This window comes from Peromyscus californicus, unplaced genomic scaffold (genome assembly GCF_007827085.1).
Source record: "Peromyscus californicus insignis strain IS unplaced genomic scaffold, ASM782708v3 Scaffold_14__1_contigs__length_90479793_seg_2, whole genome shotgun sequence".
Classification (NCBI taxonomy): domain Eukaryota; kingdom Metazoa; phylum Chordata; class Mammalia; order Rodentia; family Cricetidae; genus Peromyscus; species Peromyscus californicus.
Genome location: NW_026294436.1, coordinates 76,786,188 through 76,810,897, shown reverse-complemented (window position 1 = coordinate 76,810,897; position 24,710 = coordinate 76,786,188). Strand labels below are relative to the sequence as shown.

The 24,710-nt window shown below is 47.8% G+C and overlaps 1 protein-coding gene across 2 annotated transcripts; it reads right to left on the bottom strand.

Moving 5' to 3' along the window:
- Window positions 1-8,286: 8,286 nt before the first annotated feature.
- Nek2 (NIMA related kinase 2) lies at window positions 8,287-24,375 on the bottom strand. 2 transcript variants are annotated; one of them, XM_052738028.1, is made up of 8 exons: window positions 24,086-24,375; window positions 23,359-23,576; window positions 22,834-23,074; window positions 18,580-18,662; window positions 17,826-17,952; window positions 16,868-17,087; window positions 13,441-13,566; window positions 8,287-10,531 (listed from the first exon to the last, which is right to left on the bottom strand). In XM_052738028.1, the coding sequence occupies exons 1-8, from the start codon at window positions 24,179-24,181 to the stop codon at window positions 10,311-10,313; spliced, it is 1,332 nt and encodes a 443-aa protein (XP_052593988.1). In that variant the 5' UTR covers window positions 24,182-24,375; the 3' UTR covers window positions 8,287-10,310. The 2 variants fall into 2 exon arrangements, with proteins under 2 accessions (XP_052593988.1, XP_052593989.1); XM_052738029.1 differs by lacking the exon at window positions 24,086-24,375 and adding an exon at window positions 23,675-23,822.
- Window positions 24,376-24,710: the final 335 nt, after the last annotated feature.

Below are 24,710 nucleotides of genomic sequence, written 5' to 3'. Positions count from 1 at the left end.
TGGAGCTCTAGGCTCCACCCTCTCCCTCTCTAAATCTTTATTTTCTGTATGAGAACAGTATCCATCTAGGCCAGATCCAGCATTGTTAGGGAGCTACTGAGACCTATGTTTGTGAGAAGGCTCTGCACACTACAGCTAAACAACAGGGGGAAGGGAAGATTCACACCAGAGGGGAGCGGATGAGGTCCCACTCCGAAAGGCGGCGAAGACATCTGGGTTTCTTCGAGAGCGTTATCAGCTCCCGTGCCGCCAGCTGCACCCAGTGAACTTGGCCTTCGCCCCCAGGAACAACAGATAAAGGCCTTCACCTACTCCATTTCTGAGGTTATGGGGTTCATACACTGACCCAGCCAAAACCACGATTAAGTGGTTGAAGGTTGGAAAAGAAGTGTGGGGGCTTGTGGTTTACGGAGACCAGCTCCTGTGGAGTCATAAAAATTAATAATTAATACTACCCTAAGTGTTGGAGAACAGCCAGGAGCCTCAGCATGACTGGCTGTCAGCTGCAGGGATCTCTGGCTCTGTGTGACATCTGTGGCCCTCCCTCACCCCTAAGTGCTGTGGGATGTTCTGTATGGCAAATGTGTTGCTCTGATTGGTCAATAAATAAATCACTGATTGGCCAGTGGCCAGGCAGGAAGTATAGGCGGGACAAGGAGGAGAATAAAGCTGGGAAGTGGAAGGCTGAATCAGAGAGACACTGCCGGCTGCCACGATGACAAACAGCATGTGAAGATGCCGGTAAGCCACGAGCCATGTGGCAAGGTATAGATTAATGGAAATGGATTAATTTAAGCTGTAAGAACAGTTAGCAAGAAGCCTGCCACGGCCATACAGTTTGTAACCAATATAAGTCTCTGTGTTTACTTGGTTGGGTTTGAGCGGCTGTGGGACTGGCGGGTGAGAGAGATTTGTCCTGACTGTGGGCCAGGCAGGAAAACTCTAGCTACACCTAAGGCTCTGCTACACAGTAAGACCTACATGCCACAGCAGCAGATCTGCAGCAGGACACCCGAAGGTCGTCATAGCTAAGCTACACCCTTTACAAGAGACTCCAGAGCCTTCCAAGTTGTGCTGTTTCCAGCACCTGATACTGCCTGTCCTCATGCAGTGTTCAAGGGCAGACATGTCAGCATGCATGTGTGTGTGTCATTCACACATTCGTGTTGGAGGAGGGGCTGGGATTAGAGAGCAAAAGAAGAAGAAGACCGCATTCCCTCCCAGTACACAGGATGACTACCTTTCCCCAGGATGCTTTGTAGCCCACACAACGACATGTTCCAATGTCAGTTTCCCCAGGGGTGAGGACAGAAGAGCCATTGAGAGATTAACACAAGTGCTTTGAACACTGTCAAAGCCATTGTTTAGTTTGTATCTGAGCTGTTCCCTTAAGGCTCATGTGCTCAAGGCTTGGCCCCCAGCTCATGGTATTATTGAAGGGTGATTGAACCTTCAAGAAGTAGAAGTTAGTCAGGTGGTGGTGGTGGTGTATGACTTTAATCCCAGCACCTGGGAGACAGAGGCAGGCAGATCTCTGTGAGTTCTAGGCCAGCCTGGTCTACAGAGCAAGCTCCAGAACAGCCAGAGCTACACAGAGAAACCCTGTCTCAAAACAAACAAAAGAAGTGGAGGTTAGTTCACTGGGGGCATATCCCTGAACTTACTCCTTCGTTACTGGTTTTGCTCTTTTTGGGGGGCCGCTCCCAAATAAATCACACGTGGAGGCTTATTCTTAATTGCCAATGCCCGGCCTTAGCTTGGCTTGTTTCCTCCCAGCTTTTCTTAACTTTAACCTGTCTGTTTTTGCCTCTGGGCTTTTACATTTCTCTATTTTTGTATACCTCTCTTTCTTCTTTTTTTTTTTTTTTTTGTTTTTGTTTTTGTTTTTTTCGAGACAGGGTTTCTCTGTGTAGCTTTGTGCCTTTCCTGGATCTCGCTTTGTAGCCCAGGCTGGCCTCGAACTCACAGAGATCCGCCTGGCTCTGCCTCCCGAATGCTGGGATTAAAGACGTGTGCCACCACCGCCTGGCTATACCTTTCTTTCTTACTCCACTGCTGCTGGCCCCTGATCTCCTCCTCCTCTTGCTCCTAGATCTTTCCTTCTATATATTCTCTTTGCCTTCCAGCCCCACCTGTCCTTTCTCCTGACTTGCTAATGACCATTCAGCTCTTGATTAGACCATCAGGTGTTTTAGACAGGCACAGTAACACAGCTTCACAGAGTTAAACAAATGCAACATAAACAAAAGTAACACACCTTAAAATAACATTCTACAACACATTCTCTCCCCCTCCCTCCCGCCCCCCGTGTTTGTGTGTGTGTTATTAAGGATCAAACCCAGGGATTCCAATGTGCTAGTCAAGCACTCCACCACTGAGCCGCAGCTCCAGCCTCCCCTTAACCTCTCTCATAGTCCCCTTCCCTCGCCTGTTGGAATGTTTCTGCTGCTCCTGGATACTTCTCAGTTTGCCCCTTTCCAGGATGTTTCTAAGGGACCAGTGCTCCCCAACAGTTGGGTCCAGCCCCTGTTCTTGCATCTTTGTGGATCCATCAAGCAGCAGTGTAGGCCTGAACTCCATGCAGTGGACAGCCTGTGTAGACTGGGCTGTCCCCTGCTGAAATGTATACATCCCACCCGATGAGCAATGGTGGCCTCTGGTTCTACCTGGTTTGTAAGGGAAACAGTCGATGCTGGTTAATTAACCGGTTTAAGATAACAGTCGGTGAGGGGCAAAGTTCAACTTTAACGAGCCATTTTTCCCTTTCCAGGTCCCCCTAATAGATCTCTTTTGGAAAGTTGCCATAGGGAGACCATGGCCCCTGGCTGGTTCTGGTACAGCTCCGTGCTCTGGGCCTGTTCTGCCCATGAGCTGGGCTAGACCAGACTATCCCTGGACACACTGGGAACATCTGCTGGAACATTCAGGGTGAGTGTAACCTCTGTTGAGACAATCCATTGGCCATGTCCTCTGATCCTGGAAACATAATTGGGCTCATTCGGACCCCTGGCTGAGTATGGCCCTCTCCTCAGGCAGGTCTGCCCTAGAAACCCCTGCCAGGCAGAGAGCAGGGCGGGCCTCCTCTAGTTCCTCCTGTACATGATGCCAAGGGTTTTGAGGGTGTCAAACCAAGCTCTCTCCCCACTCCTACATGCTGGAGTGCTAAGTGGGATCATGGCATGAAAGGCCTTCCAAAGCTGCCTCCTCCCAATTTATTCGGCTTGTTCCCAACTCCTGGACTTCAGCCTCATGCAGGGACAACAGCATTCACAGGGCACTTCATCCCCAGCTCAACCCATCTGCTTTACAGGGCTCCCTGAGTTTGAGGGACTCTTAGCTTTTCCTTCACAGTCAGGATATTCCAGCCAGGGAGCAGTCCGCCCTAGAGCTGGTTAGAACAGGTTATCTGGCCCACCCTGGACCTGCTGAATGGAGTTTGCATTTTAACAAGATGTCCAGGTGATCCCTTCCAGGCTCAGAAGCCTGGCTTCGGCCACACCCCAGGCCTCTCTCCTGTCTCACCTCAGCAAGTGGTCCGCTCCCTTCAGGGGTTGACTCCTGGTGTAATTACTGCAATTATCATGTTGGACTCATTCCTGGTTTCACCTACACCTCTTTTGCCCACCTTAATTTAAATATTTGCATTTTATTATAACCCAAGCCCTCTGGATCCTTCCCTAAGGGAGGCCAAGTAAAATACGTTTCTGTCAGGGACCGGTCCAAGTCCCTGACCACAGTCCACCCTCTTAGCCTTTCCAGTACTAGTGTTCTGTTTTACAGGGAGGAACAAAGTTCCGAGAAGTTATCAAATGATCCAGTGCAGGGTAGCTGTTGACCGGCTCTCCACCTGCGGAGTCAGCCTGGAACTGTCTGGACGTCATCTTTTAGGCAGGAGGGACCAGAGAGGAGGGTCAGATTTTCCATAGATGCCCGTGGCTCTACCAGCGTTTTTTGGTGGGGTGGTGGAACCCTGGCCATAAGGGAAAAGGAAAGAGGAGAAGGTGTTGGTGGGGAAGGATGAAGAAAGGCTTGATCTCGTCAGTCAGTGGGTAGGCACCTCCCTGGGTGAGGGCTGCTTTCCACATCTTTCTTTCTGGGAAATTCACCCATCAATGCGGGTCCTCGCTTTCCAAGCCATGCTGAGCATTCCTGGTACATCATACATTCTCTTCATTCTTTTTAAAGCCACTACCATGTTGGCTCCCATTCCAGTTGGGAGCCTTGCCTCTGGTCCCATGAGAGCTGTCTCAAGTGTGGCAAACTTCGGGAGAAGGAGGCCAGAGTGAGGTGGCCCTGGGGAGGATACTGTGCAGCCTGAGTGTCTTAGGTATCTGGCCTGGGCTTTTGAGGGAGTGGGAGGAGAGAAAAAACTTTCCAGACCCACCCTCCCAGGGTCTTGCTTTAGAGCCAGCCCCTAGCCTCTACCCTAGCCAACCTACCCAACCACCTCTTTTAGCAGCAGGTCTAAAGGCCACCAGGCCCTATCACACCGCTCTGACCCACCTTCCTTAACCACAGTTGTCTTGGGTTGGGGGGTTGTTGTTGTTGATTTTTAAAGGTTTTTTGAGATAGGGTCTTATGTAACCCAGTCTGGCTTCAAACTAGCTATGTAGCTGCAGATAGCCTTAAACCCTTTTGTTTGTTTTTGGTTTTTCGAGACAGGGTTTCTCTGTGTAGCTTTGCACCTTTCCTGGAACTCACTGTAGCCCAGGCTGGCCTCGAACTCACAGAGATCCACCTGCCTCGGCCTCCATAGTGCTGGAACTACAGGTGTGGGCCAGCGCTCAGGGTCATGCGCTCACCTTAACCTACCTTAGGCTCTAGAAAGTCACAGTTCAGGGATTGTGGAGAGTTGGAGTGTTGCAGGTCCCGAGTCAAATGATCTTGGGCCATTTTAGCCAGTACATAGCCACATGTTGCCCACTTCTGTGTGGGGGACCTATTGGTGCAAACAGATCTCTAGCTCCTTCCAACCCGAACGCTGAGACCCCCAGCAGACCGCATCTGAGGTTCCCTTGCCATACCCGCCCAGCTGGTGTTCCCACCTATTAGAAAGGAGTGTTCCTTTTTGACTTTGTTCTGTTACTATGGAAACTCCGTGAAACTGTTACCACGCTGGAACATGGTATTTGGGGTAACCCGAATCTATTCCAGGGCCACGGTCCAGAATAAACATCTCTGGGTCTGTCGTCCCTTCCGAAGCAGCGAGAGCTGTTTTAGCTGTGGGAAACTGAACGCACCTGCGCTTGCCCTGGGAGGCGAGCGAGCGAGCAGGGCCGCTGCCACCCGCCGGTCATTTCCCAAACCAGCTGCCTCAGTTGCTCTGTAGAAAACGCTGCCCTCTTGACACCCGTGAGACACCGCCTCCGCGCGCCCGGCTCGCGGCGCACTGGCGCCACCGTGCGGCCTCTTCATGCCATTGCCCTGAGGCCGCTGTGGCGCCTGGGTGAACCTGTTCAAACCCTAAGGTCACAGACAGAGGTGCTGGAGCCCCGACCAAAGAGCTTCCTCTCTGGTCCAACGTACCGTCCAAATATCTGCTTTCCCCACGGACGGGAAACCGGCTCGTGCCGGCTTTCCAGCGGCAGGACGCAAAAGTTGGCTATGTGTTTCCAAGCCTTTATGTCCTGTGGCTCTCTTCTTGCTGCCCTGCAAGCCTCCCTCCCCCTGCCCTGCTCCCACAGTCCCTGCCCCCACTGGATCCCCCCACTCCTGCTTCCTGCTGAACCCCTAATGGTCCCTTCTTCTAAAACTGCGCGCGCACACCCTCCTGCTCTTTTCTAGCTTCATTCTGCTCCCTAGCACTTATGGCTGATGCTTCCTGTCGCCTGCTTCCACTAGGCAAGATCAAGGGCTCTCCACGGTTAATGATAGCGTTTCCAAAGGCACCAGCTCAAGGTAGCTACTCAATGATTGTCCATTGACTGAATTAACGAGAGGAAGGTGGAGTCTGAGATAGCCACATCTAGCTGGCTCCAGACTTTAAAATGAAGTAGAAAGGCTATGTCTTCTTTTTAGGATTTTATTTTATGTGCATTGGTGTTTTTCCTAGATATATGTCTGTGTGAAGGTGTTGGATTCCCTGGAGCTGGAGTTACACACAGTTGTGAGCTGCCATGTGGGTACTGGGAATTGAACCTGGGTCCTTTACAAGAGCAGCCAGTGCTTTTAACCACTGAGCCATCTTTCAAGGCCCCCAAAGACATTTAAGAGCTGGTTTTATGGGTGACTGAGCAGCGTGGAAGGTCTTGCGTCTATGGTTATAGTCTCTAACGTCTTAATAGTTCTTTGAATTTGCGTTCTGTTAGAAAACTGGACATGGGAACATGTGGGGATGCGGAGAGCCTGCAGCCTCACTCACACACGGCTCTACTTCCTGCTTCTTCCCAGGATGCTCAGAGCTTCCCAAGCTCCCCTTGCCCATCCCCTCTCAGCAGGGGCCAGTATCAGGCATCTCAGAAGAGGGTGAGTCACAGTCTGTGTTTCATTTGCTCTGCCCTCTGCCCCATGCCTGGTGAGACCTGCTGGAGGGAGGGTGTCTTGGCAAGGGGCATCCTGGGAGAGGCGTATCTGCCTTAGTTTGGGCAGCAGGCCTGTATGAAAACAGGGTGCCTGGCCAGACTTGAGACCTGGCACTGTGTGGCAAGGGCTGGTGAAGGGAGAGCAGGGACAGAACAGGTCACAGGTGCTCAGCACCTGGTGAAGGCTGAGTGACGCCTTGAGCCTCTCCAGGGATGAGCCACAGGAGTGAGCTGTGGCGTCCACACACACAGGCTAGAGGCTCTGGCATTTCCACTTAAAACGGGCCTTGCACAAAATGAAGACAAACCATAAAACTCATGTCAATAATTTTCAAGTGTTTCTTAGAACATTCACTAGCAAGTGACACATTAATCAGGGAGAGACGCACTTACCTTCCTCTTCCTGAATGAGAGTCCCACCTCGCAGAGGACATTGCTGGCCAGGAGCTAGACTCAACCCTGTAACAGAAGGGCCCTCTGGGATTAATCTCTGGGTTTGGCTAACAGTGTCATTTGCCGTGTGAGAGCTGCATTGCCATCCATGTGCTGGGTCTGAATACCTGAGTTCCTTGACTTCTGAACCTTCTGTGACTTGGTCTATATTAAACTCACACAGTTAGCAACACCAGGAAAATGTTACATAAAAATATGATGAGTAAAGTTCACTGCTTCGTGCTCAAAGAAACAATTCTGGACTAGGATATGGCTCGTGGACAAGGTGCTTCCTGCACAAGCTTGGGGGCAGATTTCAGGTCCCCAGAACTTGTGTAAGAGCTGGGCAGGTATGGGAGCTGCTCATAATCGCAGCACTTGGGAGACAGATGGGATCACTGTGGCAAGCTAACTCATAGGCTAGCTGGAACGAGTGAGCTCTGGGTTCAGGGAGGACTCTGCCTGAATAAAGTGGAGATAGAGAAAGACACCCAACATCAACTTCATGCCTACACACAGGCACGTGTCTACACCTACACACACATACACCCCAAACCCATCAAAACCCAAATTAAGTTCTCTAAGGGTGGAAGTACATCCAGCCCATCCCAGCACAAGCCAGGCTTCCTGAGAGTGCTCCTGCTCAGTCAGCAGCATCACTGGACTTTACCTATGAGACACTTGCAGCACCCTCTCCTCAGTTATGACTTTCAACAATATGTCTAAACATCACCCAGTGTTCCCTGTAGAGCAGGCTTGCTCGGGTCAGCACTGCTGGCCTCCATGATCAATGAGAGGGTGCAGTCCACTACAGCTTACCAGTGGAATGTAGCTCCCTGGGCATCACCCACTTTTCTTCAATCCAATTCAGAGACCAATAAACACAAAAGACATAACTGTAAGAAACTGAAAGATTTACACTGTGGGAAAATGGGAGATAACTGACATACAGGAGAATAAAAATAAAACACAGGCATCATGAGCTAAGGAGATGGCTCAGTCAGAAAGCCATGCTATGCAAGCATGAGGAACTAAGTCCAGGCCCCACACCACATAGGAAGTTAGAGGCAATCAATGTGCTTGTAATCTCTACACTAAGGAGGCAGAGGCAAAAGGGAAGAACCCTGGGATATGGGAGATAGCAAGCTTGACAAAATTGGTGAGTCACAGGCCAGGGAGACGCCATATCAAAAATCAAGGTAGACAATTCCTAAACAATGACACCTGCGGTTGCCCTCTAGGCTCCAAATGCATCTACATATATACACATACACACACACACACACACACACACACACACACACACACACACACACACCAAACATCACAATGATGAATTTCCACAAAATAGATTTTTATTATATTGGAAATTTTATAAATAAGATGCCTGGTTATTCATAAACAATTGTATCCAATTAAGTTTTCCAAAGTTAGGAACATTTAAAACCTCATACTTAAGATTTGTATATATACAGGATTTTACTCTGTACTGCTATACCAATATCATTATAGACCAAAGGAGAAAAAGAAAAAGGAAAAACCACCAAGTTTCTAGTTTTCAACAGGATTTCCCATCTGGCAGATTGTCACAGAAACAGACAAGATGCTTACCATATTTTAACATTCCAAGCTGCCACCAAAGACATAGCTGCAAGAGATCCAGGCATTGCATCTGCATCTGCAAGAGGACTAGCTGCAAGAGATCCAGGCATTGCATCTGCATCTGCAAGAGATCCCTGGCACTGCCTTCTGCAGCTACAAGTGCCAAACAGAGAATTTACACAAAGCATTAAAAAAGTCAACCCTGGCAAGTTAAACACCCAAGCAAGTTATTACAGACCCAGAAAGTAAAGGACACAGAATTTTAAAATGCAAGAAGTCTGTATGTTTAACCATGAGACAAGTGGCATTAAAATGCTTCTGACCTCCCCTCTCAGCCAACAGCACTTATTAAGTAAGGCAAATGAACCTCTTTCTGATGAGGTCTTTAGAAAACTAATCAGCAAATGTCTGGCCCTAACACAGGTGAAGGCATATCACCCTCAATAACACACACCACACAGTTCTTTTCTGAAGCTGTCTCAAGGGGCTGTGGGCAGAAGGCAAAGGTGGCCTGCTTTTTTCCCAGTGGCCTTAAACAGACCACCTTTCTAAAGACAGTTCTCTAACATTAGGGAACAATACATGTGATTTAAAATATGAAGACCCTGTAGCATTTCAGACCGTTCAGTTCATACTTAGGGGCACTTACTACAGACAGGGCACAATCTGGAGTCCTTCAGGGAAATAACCATCTACTCAAGGCCATACAAGAACTGGGAGAGTGAGTCTCTTGGACACAGAGGCATTTCAGGTGGAGAATGACAGTGAGCAGCTCTCCTGGGCTCACCAGCAGCCTCCTGTCCCCAGGTGCCCTCCTGTGCCACGTAACAGCAGCGTGTTGAGGGCCTCATCTGTGTCAGCCTCCTCCTTGGGTTTCTTCAGGAATCTAAATGCCTCTTCTGCACTCACTGGTAGCTGTTCCGGCAGAAGTTTCCCTGAAGGTAAATCCATGTTCTTAGGTAGAAGCTTCAACCCTTTCATTTCTCTCCCAGAGTCTGTCACTGGTATTTTAACTAGCACAATAAACAGCTTGGAACTGGAATGCTGGGCTTTCAGGTCAATGGCTGGGTCTCTCCCTGTAATATCACACACTAAAAAAGCTCTCCCTGACCTCTGTAATGCGATCCTGTGAAAGAGCGAAGACCCTGTGAAAGAGCGAAGACTCTTGCCCTGTCAGATCCCCTGTGAACAGTGAGGTCACACCCCAGCTGCAGCCTCATCTGGAAACTGCAGTGAAGGCAGGAGACACCAACACACAACCATCACTAAGTGGCTGAGGACCACTAAAAGACATCATCCATGGTTGTGGACAGCAGATGCTGGGCACACAGTTTCTGCTGTGCAGATTTACAGTGTAAAACTAAACATGACAGATGCAGGCACACCACTCAGTCACATAAACTTTTCAGTGAGTCCTCCAGGTTAAATATTCTTTCCCTAACATTATTTTCTCCTAAAATCTATGGTGTCCCATCTCATATTCCCAGTAGTAATCGCACACAGGATCAAAAGCCCAACTAACCAGCAAAGGCACCATGCTTTCTATACAGGGATATTAGGAGGAAAAGGGAGACATGTCCATCTTGTAGACCTGTTGCTGAGAAAGAGCACAAACAATCCCAGCATCATGCTCACTGCACACAAAGGCGAAGCTCAGAACCAGACACATAAAACTACAGCAGTTGAGTACCAATCTCTAGTGGGATGGCAGTACTGAATACTGACCGAGCTCCATGCCTTGCTGGCCTTGCTGGCCTAGCGCATGCCCAGGATCTGCCTGCTCTTTAGTTGGTAGTTTTTTTCAATATCCGACAGGGCTTGAGCCCGCAGCTGGGCAGCATGAAGCCTCTTCTTCAGGTCCTTGCACTTGGACTTGGCAAGCTGGCTCTCGGAATTCTCACTCCTCGAGGCATTCTCTTTGCTTTCTCCACGGAAATGAACCTTCTTCCTCATTATTGATGATGGAAGATCAAGTTCTTTAGAAAGAAAAAGAGAGGGGTCTGTGTTACCTGAGACCAACTCTGTCATACAGGTCAAAGGTTACTGACCTACAGCGGACACCCGTGTATTATTCTCTGGACAAGCAGTCAGGAGCATAGGGTGGCAGAGACCAATGTGTGTGTGGATATATGCACGTGAATACAGGTACCCTCAGATCCAGAAGAGGGCCCTGGATCTCCTGCAGCTGGAGTTACAGGTGGTTGTGAGACACCTTATGTGGGTGCTGGGAACTGAACTCAGGTCCTCTACAGAATCTGCATGTGCTCTTAACCACTGAAGCATCTCTCCAGCCCGTTTTTTATTTTGTTTTGTTTGTTTGAGCTATGATCTTGCTATGTAGCTCAGGCTGTCCTTAACCTCATGATGCTCCTGCCTCAGCCTCCTTCATACCTACACAGGTATGAGTTGACACCATGCCCTGAAATACACCAAATAATCAAGGACAAATGCTTTGATTTCTTAATAGTCAACTTTCCTCTTAAAGGTCAATGCACTAGGGTTGTGGGAAATCAGTATTTACTCTGTTCCTGAGAACTTATGACAGGTGACCTCACTAGCACAGCTTTCTTACAGAGCACACTTACAACGTTCAAACAGTTCACCCACCAAAATGTGTGTCTAAGCGACTGCAGAGAGAGCAAGGCCAGCTGAGCTGCAGTGAATGAGTGATGTGTGTCTCACATGCACTGATAACCCTAACTACAGATGGTGCTGTTGGGGGCTCAGTTTCCCTTGGTGTGCATTTCAAGGAAATATGCTTAAATATTTACCGAGTTCACACTACGGCCACTGAGAGCAAACAAAGGCCCTTTTCTAGTAGGGGACGACAGGCCATAAGCAAGCAGGTGAAGATCTAAGTGACATGTGTGCAGGGAGATGGCACAGAGGTGCAGAGAGCCAGCTGTGTGGTGCTCATGGGGAGATCAAGTGTGAGCTAAGTCCCAAGGAAGGTGAAGGGAGACAGCTGGAGGGAGAGGCAGGAGGCTGGCTCCCATTAAGTGCCCTGAGTTCCACCATCACTTTTTACTTCAAAGCACAAGCTGCTGCCAGCAGACCTTAGCACCAGTGTGGAAGAGGCAGCTGTCTCCCCACGACCGACACTGCACTTTCACACCATGGCGTCTCTAACGGGATGGACTGAGGAAGTGTTCAGAGAAAGAGCAGTGCATCCGACAGCAGCAGGCTCCACTGAGCAGACAGAGGGCTTTCGAGACGCGGCTGCACACCTGGCTGCACTGAGCGTGACTTTACAGTCCCACTGTGCAAAAGGGCATCTCATCTCGCCAATGTCCTGGGCCTGAGCTGGCATCTACTCACCTCCGCTCTGCGGCTTGTTGTGGCTCTGACACACTCAGGTGTATAATACTCAAGACTCAAGTCTGCGCTGCAGTGGGCTCTGTAGCTTTCTTTAAACACCATGATTCAAGGGTGTTGTACACACCCATCTATGCACCCCATAAAACGAAACCCAGCACCTCACCCAGCTACTACCTTTGCTCGAAGACACCAGGGCAGATGTCAACACACCCTTAGCTGAAGAGCAGTCTCCAAAGGGTCTTCAGTGATTATCTGAGTGTGAATGTGAAGCACACCAGTTTTTCTCCTTATTTTGTGGCTAGCCTAGAACTTGCTGTGTAGACCAGGCTGGCCTCAAACTCACAGTTATCTGCTTGCCTCTGCCCCCTAAAAGCTGAGATTAAAGGTGTGTAAAGTCAGAGGGTAGACTTTGGGAGGCAGGGCTCTCCTTCCACCACATGGTCCTGGAGAGTAAATTCGGGTCACCCACTCAGCCATCTTGGAAACCCAAGATATATTTTCTTTTTTGTTGTTTATTTTATTTTGTAAATTATGTGTATGTGTGTATGTTCATGTGTGTGGGGATTGAGGGAGGGGTTATGTGCATGTGAGTACAAGGACCTGAGGAGGCCAGAAAAGGACTTCGGTTCCCCTGGAGCCAGAGTTCCAGGCAGGTGGGCTGGATATGGGTGCTGGGAACCAAACTCAAGTCCTCAGGAAGAAGAGTGTAAGCTGAATAAGAATAGACTCCATGGGCTCATATATTTGAATTTTTAGTCATCAGGGGGTGGGGATACTTGGGAAGGATTAGGAGGTGTGTTGGAGGAACTCCATCTGTCACTGGGGGTGGGCTTTATGCCCACAGGATGAAGGTGCAGCTCTCAGCCACCTCTCCGGCGGCACGTCTGCTGCCGTGCTCCCTGCTATAACGATAATGGACTCAGCCTCTGGAGCTACAAGCCAGCCACAATGAAATGCTTTCTTCTCTAAGTTGTCTTGGTCATGGCGTCTCTTCACAGCAGTAGAACAGTGACTAAGACAGGAAGCACTAACCCAGGCACCATCTCTCTAGTCCCCCTCCCCCTTTTTGTTAAGACTGGCTTGAACTCACTATGGAGAACAGGTTGGTCTCAAACTCCTAGCAATTCCCCTGTCTTCCACATGCTAGAATTACAGATTTTTACCACCATGCCTGTTAATCCATACCTTCTATGGTGACTGAAGTGTGTCAGTTTGAAAATACCAAGGTTTTACTTGAAAGTGAAGAGAAATATAGTTTTGATAACATAACCAAAGAAAATAATATCCAGAGAAAAATTTGAAATGTATAGTTTTGAAAATGTTTACATTTCAAAAATTAAAATAAGTATGAACCACGTCGTTTGATCAGGTGGGTGGAGCTGTCTCAGGTCTCTCACTTAGGAAATCAGTCACAACACCAACAGGATCTCATTCCCACTCCAGTACACATGCTCAGTGAAGTCGCCTGACATCTGAGTCTGTAAATTAAAGCACTACAAACGCCTGACGGTCACACTGATTGTACATGTCCACGTGGGGACGGTGTATGCAGAGCTGACGGACATACCTGGGCCACTAGCCAGACACAGGAACCTCTGCTCCTTCAGCAAGCTGCAGTTCTTCACCAGACTCTCAGCTCTGGCCAGTTTGTCCTCCGCTAGTCTCTCTCGAATACAAAGTTCACGTTCCTTCTCTTTAAAAAGGGAAGAAAAAAAAGAAACAAATAAGGGCCCTGGCCATAAAACCTCTTACGTCTGGCAATCTCCCATTTGTCTCAACACTCTCGCTTGCTGGACTCCAGGGAAGGTTCCTTTATGGCAGTGGTTCTCAACCTTCCTAACGCTGCGACCCTTTGACACAGGTCCTCATGGTGTGGTGACCCTCAACCATAAAACTGTTTAGCTGCTACTTCATAGCTACAATTTAGGTACTGTTATAAATCATAAATATCTGGTATGCAGGATGTGCTTTCATTATTACAAATTGAACATAACTAAAGCATAGTGATTAATCACAAAGACAATATATAATTATATGTTGTGAAATTCTGTCTTGAAGCATGCTGTAGCATGGGTAACAGTTGTAGTATAACAATAGTAAACTATATGCCACATTCTGTGACAGTATGCATAAACAGCCAACATCAGTGGAAGGTTGAGATTGCTTCTTTCTCTCCAGATCACATATTCTCGGGGCAGTCTCTGCAAGAGCACAGAAAGACATCTTCCACAACAAGTCTACTTCTGTGTTTAGGATTGATAACCAGCAAGCTGGTACACCCTGTTTCACAGAGATATGTTGTTGGAAATGGAAGAAGAGTAACAGTCTCAGACAGAAAGGCTATGAACCAACACTTGATCCAGAATTGTGTAACTGACATTGTAGAGAAGTCAGTTCTTGCTGCACAGCTGTTAACAAGTTCAATGAACTCTGGAGCCACCTCGGGAACATCTTCAACATCAGCTGTGAATGGGCTTCTGGCACGTGCAAATGGGTGTCGTCAGGGAGATTTGGAAAACACAATGAATTGTCATCCGCAAGCAGGTGCAAGTGTGTTTTGTTGTTGGTGGTGGTGGTTTTGGTTTTTTTGTTTTTTGTTTGTTTGTTTTTCTGTGCAGCTTTGGAACCTGTCCTGGATCTTGCTCTGTAGACCAGGCTGGCCTTGAATTCACAGAGATTCTCCTGCCTCTGCCTCCCGAGTGCTGGGATTAAAGGTGTGCGCCATCATTGCCCTGTGCAAGTGTTCTTTCACAGAAATTATCACCTGGTTCAATGTCATGTTCCTCGAAGAAAGCCCCAATAAGGTAGGCAACATATGAATTCTATTATCATCCAATTTGTTTCTGTTTTTGCCAAAGCTAAAGTTTCATTTGGAATGATCTGATGTTTTCAGACAAATCGAGGCATGTTGCATTTGGTCCTTGCAGTATAACTTTAACTCATTCAAGATGGAAAGATGTCAACCAAATAAGTTATCTTCTGCAATTCATTTTCATCGCTGGAAAGTGCTTCAAACTGCAGTCTTGCTTTCTGATTAAAAACATTTTGAGTTCATCACGAAGCTCAAAAGCGCATTTTAAAATGTTTCCTCTTGCCCACCATCTCTCTTGAGTGTGAAAGAGCAGAGCTTTGTTCACGGATCCACCTTGTAGCACAGCTGAGCAGACGATCGTTTAAAGTGCTCACCTGTACAAACCTGACAGAATTCATGCCTTGCGTGACTTCCTATAACTCCTGTGGCACTGTCTTCATTGCTGATATTTGCCGATGAATCATACAGTGAGTTCGATGACTTTGGTGTTCAGATGGCTTTTTCAATGTTCAGTACCAAACGCTGAATCCAGATCGACATCCCAGCACAGCTGGAGCACCATCTGTGCCAACACCACAACCTTTCCCACGAGATCTTACGCTCTTTCAGGAATGAACCAACTCCGTCAAATACATCATGTGCAGTATTGTTGATTCAAGAGGTCTGTATAAAAAGCAGCTCACCTTTAAAGTCCCCACCATCACTACACCTCATGTAAACAGTACCTGTAGATTCATCAAGCTGGACACTAAATACTGGAGTGAAGCAGATTGAATTCCTGGGTTACCTGATCAAGACCTTCAGCTCGTGCCATCCATTCTTCTACAGAGTGTCCTTAGAGAGGAAAACTGCACTCAACTGTGTAACAAGTTCGTCTCAACTTCAACAAATGGCCACTGGCAACAGTAACTCCTCAGCGTGGGTCGGTGTCAGGTTTCATAGTCCTGGCAATTCTGGGTGCCTCCAAATGTGAAGCTTCAGCGGCTGCTGTGTTTTGTTTGTGGTGCTTGCCACCAGTATCAAGTCCATCAGCTTTGTTTCTAAAATAGTTTGTGTCTTTGCAGCAAAGCTCGAATGCTGTTATCAAAATGGCATTTCAGTTGCTCGGCTTTGGCTGACAGAACTTCACAACAAATAACAGAGTGTAGTTTCTCAATTCCTGCTGTAATTACTAAAGTAAAACCACACTGTAAAAAATCCTCATTATACTTTCTTTTCTTAACGTTCCTTTCTTTTTTTTGTTTTGTTTTTTTTTTTTTTGAGACAGGGTTTCTCTGTGTAGCTTTGCGCCTTTCCTGGAACTCGCCTCAAACTCACAGAGATCCGCCTGCCTCTGCCTCCCGAGTGCTGGGATTAAAGGCGTGCGCCACCACCACCCAGCCTTAACATTCCTTTCTATACAACCATTGCCATGGGATGGTTTTCTAATGAAAACAATATATAACAACAGCTTTACTAGTCCAAAAGATGATTCATGGCATAGTCAATGCAGTACACTGGAGTTTCCTACAATTTAGCATTGTGTTCTTTTTTTACATACCAGTTACTATCACAAGGGGGCAGTATTCACATCAACCACATCTGATCAGCATCCACAGGAAGTTCCCATGGTACAGATTTTTTTTTCTGTAGTTGATGATTTACAGTACATGATTTTACTTTTACCCAGTAATTATAATTCATAAAGCATTGTTTTATCTCCAATACTGATATTTTCAACACAGTTGCTACTCTCTACATATATGTGACTGGTCTGCAAAAGTACATCATGACACCATCCCTATTATATACACTTGATTTTGTTCCAAGTGTCTATGATGGGGTTGGCACAATGACGTCACGACCCCAGGTACTTGTATGTGGGTGGATCTGCATGTGGGTGGATCCACCTGGAGACAAATGGAGGAGATTCCTAAGACCAGCAGAAATAAGTGTTTTCTGATAATCTTAGGCAACGCCTGTGGAAGGGTCATGACCCACAGGTTGAGAACCATACTCAAAAGGGCTGAGATGTAGCTCACTAGTATTCACAAAGTCCTGGATTCAATCCCAGTTCCCCACCACTAGAAAGAAACAAAAGGTTCTAAGAGGGTCTGTACATACAAGCTCCTCTGTTCAAACCCCAGCCACACCTCCCTCATGGCACAGGCCACTAGCTCCTTTGGCCCTGGGCACGACTCACGCTCCAGACTGTCCTCTCGAGCTCTGAGTGCACGCTCTCGGTCCTGCAGCTGCATCTCCTTCAGCTTGAGCTCACTTAGCACAGGGCTGGAGGCCTGCGGCTTTGAAGGCTCGCCCAAGCGCTGGCCCCTCCTCTCCAGATGTTTCCTTTGCTCTTCCGCAACCAAGTCTGCTATCAAGGGGCTGTCCAGGATTTCTTCCACTGAAGGTCGGTGGTAATCCTGGACAAACAGGGTGGCAGGCGGACCACAGAACAGTCATCTTAAGAAAAGCAGTGACATTTGGAGAATAAACAAGACAAGAGACACTTCCTCTATCTAGAAACATCTGGAGAAACAAGGTTACTGGTCACTAGGTTCTGGGTCTGCAAGCTGACGCAGGTTTTAACTCATCTGTTCTCACCCCACCCTTCTAAGGAGGCTCAGGCCCTGCAGGACGCCACACACTGGCACCCACGCTGGGCATCACTGGGGTCTGCTGCGGGGAGTGAGACCTTGGTTTCTCTAAATACTGTTAAGGACATCCTCACCAGCCTTCAAGCCTATCACCCTCACACACACACAAATAGAACATCCGCCTCTCATCCCACGGGCCAGAAAACCTTCTGTCAGGTCACTTCCTTCTGCTCTGTCCCCTTCTCCCTGGTTCTGGTCTCTAATCCCAAGGGACAGGGAGAGTAATAAGGCCCCAGACCTGGTCCCTTCCCCTTCTCTCAGTCTTCCCAAGGACTAGCTGTCAGTTAGCGGGGCAGAAGGTGGTAAGGAAAACAGGAAGTGAGGCACGAAGGTTGTTCAAGGTGTGTGTTTCCACGCCTGTGAGCTTTCACCTTTGCTAACACAATATTTAGTCAGGGAGGATGCTTCGTCTTCAGTCCTCATCCGTCTACAGCAGAGTGTGCACTCCAAAGTTTACCCAATGGATTAAAACAGACAGTGCACACATAGCCTGGCCGCCATTACCTTCAAATTCAGCATCCGAGTGATGATGTCATTTAACCCGTCAGAGTAGCGGTAGGGGATTCGCCTGAATCTCCCTTCTCTGATTTTCCCAGCTAACTCTTTCTGGTTGAAAGCTGTAAATGGAGGCCTGGATTTAAAAATAAATAAATAAAAGAGAAAAGAGAAGGGAGAGAAGAGGAGGCAAGGGAAGGAAAGGAAGTTTAAAAAATGTTAAATGAATGTAAATAACAGGAATAAAACACTGGGCTCTGCCTGGCATTCTATTTCCCCATCTGGGGCTCTTCTGTGGCTGTGCTGAGCAGTTTCTTGGTACTGCCTACATTCTGGGGGGCTGTCCCATATGTTCTGGATATTCTACGGCACCCTGCCTTCTACCTACTACATCCAGAAGCATGGCCCAAAATGTGTCAGCGGGGAGCAAGACTCTCTTCTCCATTCCTGGAGAACCATGTTCTGGGAAGAGCTTAGACGGGAAGGAGGAGAGTGTCAAGAGCAGACTCTGTTCTCCAGACCCCTGCGGCATTCCTGCTTTGTCCTCCTGACCTATGAACTCTGCCCTGAGCTCTGTGTCGGTTTCACTGGGAAACACAGATCCTTGAACAAAGCAGGACCCAGCCCCATGAGTTCTATTCTTAATTTGTAGAAGTCAGGGTGTGGTATTGTTGTTCTTGTCTTCTAAGTCAGCTTTAACAGGGCCCAGTGACAGGTGACCAGCAGAGTCGGCCTGGGCTCAGACGTTGTCTTCCCTACTTACATTAGTGCACACAGTTCGTACAGCAGGCAACCCAGCGACCAGATGTCCGACTTCTCATTATAGGACAAGCGGCTCATTTGCTCCTAGAAGACAAGGTGAGAAGTATCAAGGAGTTGAGAGCTTGTTTTATTTCCAAGTTTAAATTTTTCAACCTGACAGCTGGGGAGGCAGCTTAGTTAGCAGAGAGCTTGCCAGCATGCACAACGCCTGGGCTGGATCCCAAACACAAAATCAACAAGGTGTGGTGGCCCACACCTTAATCTCAGCACTTGTGAAGTAGAGGCAAGAGGGTCAGAAATTCAACGATGGGGCTGGAGAGATGTCTCAGCAGTGAGGACTGGCCGCTCCTCCCGAGGACCCAGGTTTCACTCCCAGCACCCACATGACAGCTCACTACAATCTGTAACTCCAGTTCCAGGGGATCTGACGTCCTTTGGTCTCCGCAGGCACCATACACTCCTGGTGACATGCATGTGGGCGAAGCCCTTCTACACATGAAATAAAACCCTAAAACAATTCAAGGGTATCTTCAGCTACATAACAAGTTCTAGGGTGACCCTGGTTGTGAGTTACTGTCAAACAACAACAACAAACGGGGCCAGGCGTGGTGGTGCACGCCTTTAATGCCAGCACTGGGTGGCACAGGCAGGCGGATCTCTGTGAGTTCAAGGCCAGCCTGGTCTACCAGGAAAGGCGCAAAGCTACACAGAGAAACCCTGTTTCAAAAAAACCAAAGGAAAAAAAAAGCAAAAAAATAACCAAAACAAAACCCACAATAAATAAATCAATAAACTGAAAATGAAATGGAACCTCAAAGTTTACTTTGAAAACGTTCACTTAAGAAGAAACAATGTTAAATTTTCTGTCTATAGTTAAAATTTTCAAAATTTCATATCCAAAGGACTAGTGTAGCTTAGCCTACAGTAGTGAAGATGGTGGCTTCCACTGTATCCTCAAGTGTATAATGAAACAGGGGAATGAGCTTGTCCTGGCAACTTTACCACACGCAATTCATTCACTCATCTCATTTTCACAAATAAAATGCTTATTGTGGGCTTGACACAGTTCAAGGCCAGCACTAGAGAGCTCTCCCCACTGTCCTCACGGGAAGTAAACACCATTTTATTTTGTTTTGTTTAGAGACAGTGTCTCAGACTCCTGAGTTCAGACATCCGCCTCAGCCTTCAGGCGGCTGGGGCTACACACAGCTGTGGGCACCAACTAGACACTCCATTTTAAAAATCAAAGGAACTGGCTGGTGGAACATAGCTGTAATCCAGCACCCAAGTTAAAGGCCAGAGGATCAAGAGTTCAAGGTCATCCTCCGTTAAATAGCAAGTTCAAGGCCAGCCTGGGCTACAGGAGACTCTGTCTCAAAGATAAACAAATCACCAGGGCGGGCGGTGGTGGCTCACGCCTTTAATTCCAGTACTCAGGAGGCAGAGCCAGGCGGATCTCTGTGAGTTCGAAGCCAGCCTGGGCTACCAAGTGAGTTCCAGGAAAGGCGCAAAGCTACACAGAGAAACCCTGTCTCGAAAAACCAAAAAAAAAAAAAAAAAAAAAAAGATAAACAAATCAAAACAGGGGGCTAGAGAATGGCTTATTAACTCCAGCGATCTGCGGCTCTCTTCTGGCCTCCACAGGCAACACACACACACACACACACACACACACACACACACACACACACACACATTTTCTAAATCAAAATAAATGAATGAATTATAGAAAAAGCTAGAGTAATCAAAACATGAATTTAGTTCACATCTTAGTAGATATAGGTACAAAAATCTAATTTAACTATTCCTTTATATTCAAATACACACACACATTTTGTTTTTTTCCAGTCCACTGTTATAAACCACAGCAATAACTTCCTTAGGCTGACAACACTTCTCCCAACTTATGCCTCAGGGAAATTGAATCCATCTAGTCACAAGGGCAGGTGGGAAAAGGAGGTACAAAACAATTGTGCAGGTGTTAACTTCTTGATTTCCCTTTGTAATCAAGCTTTCTGTGTGGAACAGGAAACCATGGGAAAACTGGCCTGTTCTGAAAACAGAGTCACAACTCACCAAGTTTTATGCTGTCACCAGCTTTATTAGCATAATTATATATCTAGAAGATCCTAGACATCTCTGTGGATTACTAAAGAAAGCTCTGCTAAGATCTTACACTTAAACACAATGCTGTTCTTTATGGACTCAAGGTTGGCTGGTGTTCATTTATTTATTTGTTGTTTGTTTGCTTTTGTTTTTTGAGACACTATGTAGTCTCACTATGTAGTCTTAGCTGGCCTAGAGCCCTACGGAGACCAGGCTGGAATTAAAGGCATGCCCTAGGATCTTGACATCTAATGACAGCTAAAAACTGTCATGCCCTTGCCTCAACAATTTCATCTTATGTTCTACAATCCAATACTAAGAAATGAGGAATAGCTGCTCAGTGGTGGTGCACACCTTTAATCCCAGCACTCGGGAGAGGCAGGTGGATCTCTGTGAGTTTGAGACCAGACTGGTCTACAAAGCTAGTTCCAGGACAGCCAGGGCTACAAAGAGAAACCTTGTCTTGGAAAAAAAAAAAATGAGCAATAATTAATAAACTCATACAAGGATAGAAGGATATGCACAGAAGGGTGCCTTGGGATGGTGAGACATTTTGGAAGCTCTCTGTAAATGCAGGCAAGGAGCAGCAAGAACAGAAATTAACACTGTAAAAACAAGATGTGAGAAGGGCGCAAGCCTCAAACATGAGGTCACTGTGAGGGTGAGCTGTGCACGTGCATCTATCCCTCTGCTTCCTGCTGATTCAGTGTGACCAGCTGCCTCCAGTTTCTGCACTTAGGGCCCAGGATTCTACACGTTAAAGAATACTCCAGGGAGTCTGGGGTCATGTGTTCAGGATTGACACCTTAGGAAACACTGGGTTGTTGTTGTTGTTGTTGTTTGTTTGTTTGTTTTTTGAGACAGGGTTTCTCTGTGTAGCTTTGGAGCCTGTCCTGGAACTCACTCTGTAGCCCAGGCTGGCCTCGAACTCACAGAGATCCACCTGGAACTCACAGAGATCCACCTGGCTCTGCCTCCCGAGTGCTAGGATTAAAGGCATGTGCCGGCGAAACACTGTTGCCTTTAAACACTATATATTGTAGCCCTGGAACTTAGCACATGTGGCCACTTAAAAAAATGAAACAAGCCGGGCGGTGGTGGCTCACGCCTTTAATCCCAGCACTTGGGAGGCAGAGCCAGGTGGATCTCTGTGAGTTCGAGGCCAGCTTGGACTACCAAGTGAGTTCCAGGAAAGGCGCAAAGCTACACAGAGAAACCCTGTCTCGAAAAACCAAAAACAAACAAATAAATAAATAAATAAATGAAACAAAAGCTGGGCATGATGGCACACACCTTTAATCCCAGCAGAGGCAGGCAGATCTCTATGAGCTCGAGGCCAGCCTGGTCTACATAGTGGGATCCAGGCCAGCCAGGGCTACACAGAGAAACCCTAGGGGCTGGGGCACACTTGAGAGATGGCTCAGTGGTTAAGAGCACTTGTTGCTCTTAGAGGACTTGGGTTTGGTTTCCAGCCCCCACATGGCAGCTCACATCCATCCATAACTCTGGTTCCAAAGAATCCAGTCCTGTCTTCTGACCCCCTCGGGCACAAGGCACATACGTGTACACTTATACACATATAGGCAAAACATTCATACACATAAACAAATCCTTAATTTTTTTAAAGCTCTAGTTGAATACTGAGGAATTAAAATGACCAAGCAGTCCCTTTGAAAAAAAAAAAAATCTAAGAGGGCTGAAGAGAGGCCAGTGGTTAAACACTTGATGCTCTTCCAGAGGACAGAGTTCGATTCCCAGCATCCATGTCAGGTAGCTCACAACTGCCTGGAACTCCAGCTTAAGTGTGTGAGGTGGGTGACTCCATTCCCTCTTCCAGTCTCCACCAGTACCCACACACGGCATACATTCACAAGACACATACATGTATACATAAATAATAAGATTTTAAAAATATATATTATATATAAAAGAACTTGGGTTGTAGCTCAGTGGTATAGTACTTGCCTCAAATGCCTGACAGTCTAGGTTCAATCCCTAGTACTGAGGAAAACAAAAGAAAAAATAAAAACTTAAAACTGTATTGTAAATTCTGGGCTACTGGATTGATTAGCAATCCAAGCCTCAGTTCCCTTGCATCTGAATGCTTCGCCTAAGACATTAAAAAGTCTCTAAATTCTGAGATACTCACAGGAGACATGTAATAAGGTGTGCCAACAAATGTTTTTGCAAAACTCGTGTCGTGGTTTAATATTCTCGCTAATCCAAAGTCCCCAAGCTTGACGTTGTGTTTGCTGTCCAGGAAGACATTGGCCGGCTTCAGATCCCGATGAAGCACAGTATGGCCACCATCACTCCTTCTGTGACACTCTTTCAGGGCCAGGGTCAACTGAGTCATCACTCGAAGGACAAACTCTTCCTCTAAGTATTGTCTGGAGCAAAAGAAATCGCATATTTTATGATCCTGAATGAAATCACTGAACGCAGGATAAACTATTTAAGCTTTCAAAGTGCACAAACATGGAAGTAAATTATTATAAAATATGAAATATGGGTATTGTTTCACTAAGGATTTTCTAATGTCCCGTGCACCCACCAAACAAATACAAGAACCTTCTACTATATTATTAAGGGCTCTGTCTCTGTTCCCAACACAGTGTGCTTAACAACACCAAAGCTATACCCTTTCAGCTTACAGTCAAAAGTTACCACTTACCTTTCCTTGGTCCCCTTTGTAATGACACTGGCCAGGTCCCCTCCTTCACAGTATTCCATCACGATGTACAAGGTTGTGTTGGTTCTGTCGATAATACGATCATAGTAACGGACGATGTTTGGATGTTTCAGCTCCCGGAGCAAGTTCACCTCAGACACAAGCATCTGCTTCTCCACCTCCGTCATGGAGCCATAGTCAAGTTCTTTCCACACCAGTATCTGAAACAACGTTTCCAAGGTATAAGAATTTATTATCCTCAGAGACAACGAATGAAATTTCCAAACTTGAAAAACAACGCCCCCACACACAACCTCACATGTCAATATATATTATAACTCAAGGTCATTATGATGGTTAATACTGTCAATTTGGCAGATCTAAAATCATCTAGGAGACAGATCTCTGGGTATGTCAGTGAGGGAGTATAGACTGGAGTTCATTCAAGTGGGAAGACCCACCCTAAATGTGGGTGGTACCGAGAAGCAGCAAGCCAGCTGAGCACACATCTCTCGGCTCCCTGCGGATACAGAGTGACTAGGGGCCTCCAGTTCCTGCCACCATGCGTTCCGGCCGCCATGGCCCGCACCCTCGAACCCTTCCCTTCTCAAGTGGCTTTTGTCAGGTCCTTCAGGTGAGCTGCCCTGCCCCTTCCCGGTGCAGGCGAGGCTTGCTCTTCCCAAAGCGGGCAGGTCCACCGCGGACGGGCTGCGCGGCGGCGATGCCTCACCTTGCCGTCGCTCTTCCTCCGAATCTTCTGGCAGCGGCCGTAGGAGCCGGTGCCGATGCTGTGCAGCACCTCGTAGTCTTCCACCCGGGACGGCATGGCAGGTGGCCGCGCACCGGGATAACCGTAGCACCCCGACTCGCCCCAGGAGCCCAGGCTCAGCCCACCGCAGGCCAACCGCGCCGTGCCGCAGCCCCGCCGCCCGGGGAACCGCGCCAACCTCCCGAGCCCGAGATCAACCGGCCGCCCGGTCAACCGTCGCGGGCCGCGGCCTCGCCATCTATTGGTCGACAGCGAAGGTGCCTCTTAGCTCTGATTGGCTGAGGAGACATAACACTGCTAAGCATCTTGGGGAAATACGTGTCGCTAGGCAACCGCGTCGGCGTCGGTGTGGGCGTCTGGTTGCTTGATGGAGCAGGCGCCGCGCAGGCAACCCCGGGGAGCTGGGCTCGCAAAGCTTGTTGGGACTCGGTGATGCCGCCCTCCGCCGCGGTCGCTGGGGTAACGGAGGTCCAGGGAGCTCTCGGTGCAGAGGCTCCTGCCTTTCGACCTTTCCACTTTGACCCTCACCCTCTCCGGTCTCCTCTGCACCTGAGCCGTGTGTGTTGAGGACTCGATGACCCTGAGG